Source organism: Neodiprion virginianus, chromosome 5 (genome assembly GCF_021901495.1).
Source record: "Neodiprion virginianus isolate iyNeoVirg1 chromosome 5, iyNeoVirg1.1, whole genome shotgun sequence".
NCBI lineage: Eukaryota > Metazoa > Arthropoda > Insecta > Hymenoptera > Diprionidae > Neodiprion > Neodiprion virginianus.
In genome coordinates this window covers 14,696,066-14,703,884 of record NC_060881.1, presented here as the reverse complement: position 1 = coordinate 14,703,884, position 7,819 = coordinate 14,696,066, and the positions used below count along the sequence as shown (strand labels likewise).

General features: G+C 45.7%; 1 protein-coding gene across 1 annotated transcript; it reads right to left on the bottom strand.

Moving 5' to 3' along the window:
* Window positions 1-2,523: 2,523 nt before the first annotated feature.
* LOC124305570 (uncharacterized) lies at window positions 2,524-4,263 on the bottom strand. Its single transcript, XM_046765147.1, has one exon. It carries the CDS (start codon window positions 4,261-4,263, stop codon window positions 2,524-2,526), a length of 1,740 nt encoding a protein of 579 aa, XP_046621103.1.
* Window positions 4,264-7,819: the final 3,556 nt, after the last annotated feature.

Genomic DNA, 7,819 nt, shown 5'->3' with positions numbered 1-7,819 from the left:
CCGTTATTCTCGTCTTTGATTGAGCCGAGAACTTTTTTGTTCGCTCGAGGAATTCCATAGGCGTTGTCAAGCAGATAATCAGACGTATCGAATTTATGCAAGTCCTCCTTCATATGTTCGTATATGTCGGGGACGGTCAAGTTGAAAATCAAACTGTCGGTATCCGTATACATTAATTTTGCTCGGTTGCCAAATTTCTGCTTGATATCATCATAATGAAAATCATAGATATATGTTTCAGACAGATCCAGGATGGAGAAACCTGCATACAATGGTTTATTCACCTTGACTTTCGTCTTACTCATTTCGACGATGATCATCTCTTTATCGAAAACGGTGCAGCTGTGAAAATTAGGCTTGGCTACGGTAGCTCTAGCACCGTACCGTCCATCCCACTCAGTGATCAATCGAACATCTCTGTACTTTTGCACGTTTTCCATTGTTTTGCCAAAAATTGCGTTGTTCATCAGTTTGTAAAAACTTTTCTCGAATTCGTTGTGAGATTTTTCCCGCATATTGGTATTCAAATCTATATATTTTTTGAGCCACGGGGTTTGCCTGAATTTTAGAACTCTATGAATTTTAAGTAATTTTAAGCCAAATTGTAAGCATTGTTTCAAAACGCTATAGCGAACAACGTAGTCTTTCTTGGAAAATAGCGTAGGCGTCAATTTCAGCTGTTCAGTGTTCAAAATCGGAGGTACATAGTGCTCCGGACACAATGGTAAATCTTCATGAGATTCATGCAGTTCCGCAGGATATTCCAAATCTACCTCTAGCGTGTAACCAAACTTTGCTTCGTCCGAGATGGTAAGAACGTCGCATTTTCTGAAGTCTGATACCCATCCGAAGGAACTATATGGCAGAGCAAAGCTCATAGCAACACCGTACAAATCATTAACGTCAAAGTACATGAGATTAGATTCTTCGACCTCAGGATCGAATTCCTCTCCCATATATCTATTGTTGGCCTCTGCGTACCTGTTCGAACACTGTGACACACCACTTTGAATACCTTTTCTGATAGACATAACCATATCTATGTCGGTGAGAAGCTCGAGTTCGATGCCTGAACATTTCAACATTGCATTAAACAACAGACCGGGCGCTGTGTAGTGATGTAATGGGTCCAGTTTGTACGTCGACCAACAATTCTCTCGAAAATCTTGAAAAACGTCAGCCGGTAAAAACACGTCCGTCTGTAAATACAAGTCTGAATACTCTCCGGAAATTTGAACGTTAAAAGTTTGCCGTGCGTCGCACGCGTGTGCGTACTCGTCGTCTGATATATTCCGGTCATTCAATTTTGAATAAAACTGGTCTTTGGCTGGTAAATGTTTCTCCTCGAGCTTCTCCCAACTGTCTATGTCTTCGTACGGGAAGACACCTTTCCTAGTCAACAACCGAAATTTGTTCAAGCCACTGCAGAATTTACGTGATATTGTTTTTTGACAATCGTCCAGATACGATGACAATTTATCGACGCTGCTAGGCATGAAACGGTATGAATCTATGTAACGGAACGTTACATCCGTTCTCTTAACGAATTTAGTGAAGGAAATGTACTTTTCCTTATCAACAGGTGTTTGCGCTCGGCATCGATGGCGGTAAGAGATCTTTAACCAACGAGGGTTGTAAATCCTCGTCAAACCAATCGGGAAAGATTTTCGATGCACCGGCTTCCTTGAGACAATTGGGTTTGACTCAAAGATGATTCAATGTTATAAGGTTTTAGTCAACAAATATATTTATTAACAGACTTGAAGTGAATTGAATACACTGTTGAGTTCGGTTGTGTGAGATTCACGCGGGGTAGTGAGAAGAAGTTGTGGAAGTTGGAGTACGTTGGTCTTCTCTTCGCGCTGGTCAAAACGAATCTGATCTTAAAGGTAGGTTGTAAAAATTAACTAACTTCCGATGGCCAAAAAACTACTGGAAGGGGTAGGATTGTCCCTTGAGAGAAGGGATGAATTTTGCTTGGGAGTGGGAGTGAGCACGTGAGCCAGAAGCAGAAACGTACATTCCCAATGTGCGATGCACGTGCGGGCGTTTTAAGATACACGTCATAAAAAAACCAGGAACGAAAAGTGAAGATTAGAGGATTGGTAGGTAGGCAAAGGTATTTACGAGTAGAAAGTAGAGAAATTGTCGAGATTGCAAGACTGGCTGCCAGATGTGGCAGACCTGCGTAAGGAGTATCCTTTTTTGCAAATCAGACGACGCAATTCGTCCATAAGAGATGGGAACTTCCAGCAGTTGAGTACTTTATGACCTTAAAACGTGACCAAAATGTCCACGCAGAGATGAGGATTAAAGACTGTAAGACGTGAAAAAGAATGCCGCTAATTTACAGCGCGGATTCAACATGCTCCCCGGGTTGAGCACACTGTGGTCAAAATTGAATGAATCCGATAATTGAATTCGCTAAAGTATAGTTAATTAAAGATAAGTGTTATAATCTATTGGGTAAAATTATCATCTTAAAATTAGGTCTGGATTGCAAACATTGGTGCGGATATATGTTTAAGAGAGGTTCTCTGCTTCTGGATCAATTGGTAATAGAACCAATTCCTTTACGGCCCGATCGATGACCCCTTTCGCTGTTCTGATTGAGACGACGCGGATAACGCCGTCTGCTCCTGGATGGATTGTTGTCACGCGGCCCATGCGCCACTGCATGGGTGGAAGGTTATCGTCTCTGATGAGAATGAAGGAGCCTTTCTTGATGGCGTGACACCAGGTGGTCCATCGGTAATGGGCGTTGAGTTCCGACAGATATTCCTTGTGCCATCTATCCCAGAATGACTGTCTCATCCTTCGAATATTTTGCCAGATGGAGAGACGGTTGGGTGGAATATCCGAGAAATCCTGTTGGGGTGAACTCGTCATCGTGTCACCAATCAGGAAATGTGCAGGAGTGAGAGGGAGAAGGTCGTTAATGTCAGAGGATAGAGGAGTCAATAGGTGAGAATTAAGAATTGCTTCGATTCCGGTTGCAAGAGTAGTCAGTTGTTCGAAAGTGAGGGTTTCAGTGCCGACTACTCGCAAAAAATGCCGTTTAAACGACTTGACGATGGCTTCCCAGATTTTTCCAAAATGCGGTGAATATGGAGGATTAAAGTGCCAAGTGATTTCCTTTTCTGATTGATATTTTTGTACCTTTTCGTTATGCTTCGATGAACGTATTAGGGTCTGTATTTCCTGGATTTCGTTTTTAGCCCCAACAAAGTTTGTGCCATTGTCTGAGTATATAGAATTACAGCGGCCGCGTCTGGCGGTAAAACGTCGTAGTGCGGCAATAAAGGCATCGGTGGTAAGATCGCTCACTAATTCTATGTGAACTGCCTTTGTGGCTAAACACGTGAAAACAGCTATGTAGGCCTTGACCTTGTTTTGATTTCGTACACGTTTTTCTTTGATGAAGAATGGACCGCAATAATCTACGCCTGAATGAATAAATGGTCTAGCTTCTGATACACGGACGTTTGGCAGTTGACCCATTTTGTAATTAATTGGACGAGGATTCAGTTTGGCACAGGTCACACAGTGTTGGATTCCGTTGCTTATTTGTCGTCGTCCATCGATGATCCAGTAGTTTTTTCGGAGGTTGTACAGGGTAGCCTGAGTACCTGCATGGAGGCCCGAGATGTGTTCCTTCCGGATAATGAGTTCTGTGATCTTGTGGTTTTTTGGTAAAATTATGGGATGCTTCTGATTGTAAGAGAGAGATGAATGATTTAAACGACCGCCGACTCTTATGACTCCGTCTTCATCAATCCCAGGGTCTAAAGGGGTTAGACAACTCTTTGAATTAATTGGACGACCTCGTTGCAGATCGTGTAGCTCAGATGCGAAGCAGATTCTTTGGATCCATGCGATAATCCGTAGAGTAGCTGTTCTTAGTTCTTCTACTATGAGCGGACCTGTTCTTCGGTTTTTAAATCGCAGACAATAAGCGGTGACTCTTTGTAGTTCAGTAAACGTACTGTATCGTTCAAGCATCGAGTCTCCTCCAGCGGTGATAAGGCAGGTTGCATTACGTAATTCTGGAATTTCCTGTGCTACGTTCAGTGTAATCGACGGCCATTGGGTTTTGTCCTCTGTCAGCCAGGCTGGACCGTGCATCCAAAGACTGTTTTTCGTAAATTCGGTCGGTAATTGTCCGCGAGATGAAGCATCGGCGGGATTGTCCTTTGTTCGGACGTGTCTCCATTCTACCGACTTCGCTCGTGATTGGATGCTTGTGTCACGAGCGCCGCACATTTACCCAAAATTGTAACATATTACCGATCATAACAATTATCATTTTTTATTATTATTATCTTAGAGACAAGGAAGCATAGTTTTAGTTTGACCATATAAAATATCTTATTATAATCAGTTCGTGGTATAGCCAAGCGCAACGGCGTAGCTGGACAGCCAGCAACGTCAGCGTCTTCGCGCCCACCGGATCCCGGGTGTAATCAACACCGGGATGAGGCAAGCGCGAAATCACGCGCTCCGAGGATGACCGTTGCGAGGCGAGCCTTTGTTTAAAAATTGCAAACTCAGCAAAAAGCTCGCTCGCCGTCCGACGTTCCAAGGGGTGTCGGACGAGCGAGCGAAGACAGTCCCGTTAGAGACAGCATCAAACCAACATCTACGGAATCAGGCTCCTTCAGAGCTGTCGAGTAAAGAGTTATCAGTCTTGGGTCTCCGACGATCACAGAGAGAATTCCCTGTAAATCTATCCGCGGTCATTCAAGCATCTCGCGTCGCGACATCAGTCTGTGAAGTTAGAATTAAGCGCTATAAGCAAAGCCACGAACTTAATCAAGCCGTGTAGCACGTAAGTGAGTGAGTGAAGGTGTAAGCTTCGGCACCTTCGAGGCCGAAGCCGAATCCACAAGTGAGATCGCGAAAGAGCGAGAACGTGAGTAGCGTAAGAACATACTGTAAGCTTCCTTGTCTAAATATCGCTGCTTCTAGTTATTCCATTAAATATTTCTACTTGCTTCCATTCAAAATTGGTACAAAATAATTGAAATCCTCCAAACCATTTCCCACGGAACGCCCTGTAGAGGACGTTCACCCCCGAATCCACCAAAAATTAAATGAATAAACCTCGTTAATAACAAAGAGGGTAAGTCGTCGCCTGCGAGACCGCTCCGCACGTGACAGACTGAACTGGTGTCAGAAGTGGGATTCAAGGAGGTGATTTTCCTTGGGAATTGGAATCGAGGATTCAATTTTTGTGAAATTTAAAATCAAAAATTTTTCGAATTTTTTCTTATCTTTAACAAAAGAGGGAGTCGAACTATACGTAATAGAATCGCTTATCCTTTCGATATCCTTCCCTACCCCCGGACTTATCAACATGCCAAATCACGCTCAAGCCAGAGACGCCGCCGATGTGACGGCCGACCTGGTCGCCAGTGTCTCCACTTTGGTGGAAAATTTGACTATTCAAAATAATTTCGCGAACATTCCCGAATTTGACGGGACGAATATGCCGTTACGAGATTTTTTGCAAGACATCCAAAACGCGTCCATGTTCGTTCCAGCCGCGGCAGAACCGCAGTACCTCGGCGCAGTAATATCGCGATTACGCGGGGACGCGCGAAACTGTATCTACGGCGAGAAGATCGAGAGCATGGTCGGGTTAGTGAAACTGTTGAAAAATCGACTCGCCCGCGGACACACCTACGATTACTATACAGAGGCGCTGATGACGGTCCGGATGAAACGCGATCAAACCATCGGGCAATTTTACGACAAAGTCCGAATTTTGCTAAGCGGCGGAAGAAGCGCGTACAAGTCATATTTTGGCGTCGATCCGCCAGAATTGAACCGGGACCCGCTACATCGAATCGCGCTAGGTTCATTCGTAAAAGGGTTGCCAACCCATATCGGAGCCGCGGTAGATTTGCGAGAGCCGGAAAGTCTCGAAGTAGCCTTCCAAATCGCCGAAAGGCTAGCGCTTCGAAGCAGTCAATGGAAAGGAATTGAGTCGAACGAGGAGGAAATGGCGCGTGTTCTTTACGCTCGCTATAACTCCCGAACTCCGTCGCCGACGGCGCGGGAAGGTAGACCGATGACTACTTATCGAAGCCAGTCACCACAACCGGCAACCGGGTTTTTTTCTAAACCCACGCAAACGTCTGATAACCGCGAGACTGCTACGGGAGGGCCATATACTAGTCCGTTAACACCTTGCGGATACACACACTGCTGCAAACAAACCAGGTGTTACCCGTGCTGCCCGTTAATGCAACGGTCATCTCAGGGACGTTCCCCGCAAAGGGAGCCTTTAAACTGCCCTGGGGCTCGCCGGGCAAATTCCCCTGCGGGCCCGAGCGGAGTGAGCGAATCGAGTCGACCCCGAGAACACCAACAGTCAGTGAGGTTCCTGGAGAACGATGTCTCGTTCTCTGGACCCCCACCGACCAGGAGAGCCCAGTAGTCGAACTAAGTGCTCCCGAACTTCGTAACAAGAAGGGAAAATTCTTTCTTGACACGGGTTCATCAGCCAGCTTAATTAAACTAAATGCCCTCGATCCAGACTTAATTATAAACACTGACGATAAAATATGGGTAACAGGATTAGAGGAATCGGATATTCCGACACTCGGCTCAGTTGTCCTCCACATCTCTGAAAAACCAGCTAAGTTTTACGTGTTACGAAACCTGCCGCTGAGATGCGACGCGTTAATCGGTAAACCTTATTTTTTCGCGGAAAAAGCCGAAATTTCGTTTCACCATAATACTTTAGTTGCCTCAAGCGATCCCATCCGACCTAAGCGTTTTATAGGTCTACCTCCTTCCGACGCAGAACCCACGAAGCGCGTGTTAGCGGCGAAAATCGCTTCGGAGAAACGAAGTTACAAACTGCGCGCGCGTACGAGTGAGCAAATAAGCATCCCTTTAAAGAACGCGAATCTAAAGGAGGGATACTTACCGCGAATCGAAACTCAACCGGGTGTGTTTATCGGAGAAGGCATCGTTGCTCCTACGGGAGGATCGTGCTACGTCTTAGCAATAAACACGCTATTCGACGATGTCGAATTAGAAATCGAGCCTCAGGAACTCGAAGATTTCGAGCACTATCGGGAGAACGGCTATTGGAGCGACGAGAGCTCCGACGGTAGCGGTGTAGAAACTACTCCGCCGACGGATCGAGTAAAAGCTATAGTTAAATCATTGCGATTAGACAGGCTCAACGAGGTAGAGCGCGCACATGTTATAAGTCTCATCGAGGAATACCCTCACATGTATAAGCTACCAGGCGATAGGTTGCGATGCACGGATCAAGTTCGCCATCGGATCCCGACGGTGGACGAGCTCCCGGTAAACGCAAAACAATACAGATTTCCTGTAGTATATAGGTCGGAACTAGAGCGGCAAGTTGAGAAAAAGCTAAGCGAGGGAATAATTGTTCATTCACGCTCCCCGTATAACTCGCCGGTCTGGATAGTTCCCAAAAAACCCGACTCTCAAGGGAATCCGCGTATGCGCATGGTCATCGATTTCCGTAAATTGAACGAGAAGACGATTTCCGACGCGTACCCCCTCCCGAACATGATAGAAATACTCGAACAGCTGGGAAAAGCTACGTACTTTTCGACATTCGATCTAGCGAGCGGCTTCCAGCAGATCCCGATGGATCGGAGAGACGGTCCAAAGACGGCGTTTTCCACAATAAACGGGCACTACGAGCACGCTCGCATGCCCGAAGGTCTCAAAAACGCGCCTGCGACCTTTCAGCGCCTGATGGATCGGGTGCTGATTGGGTTGCAAGGGACAGAACTGTTCGTGTATCTCGACGATATCGTAGTATTTG

Bases quoted from the DNA above. Each gene is read 5' to 3' on its own strand.
- LOC124305570 (XM_046765147.1), bottom strand. From the start codon at position 4,263: ATGTGCGGCGCTCGTGACACAAGCATCCAATCACGAGCGAAGTCGGTA.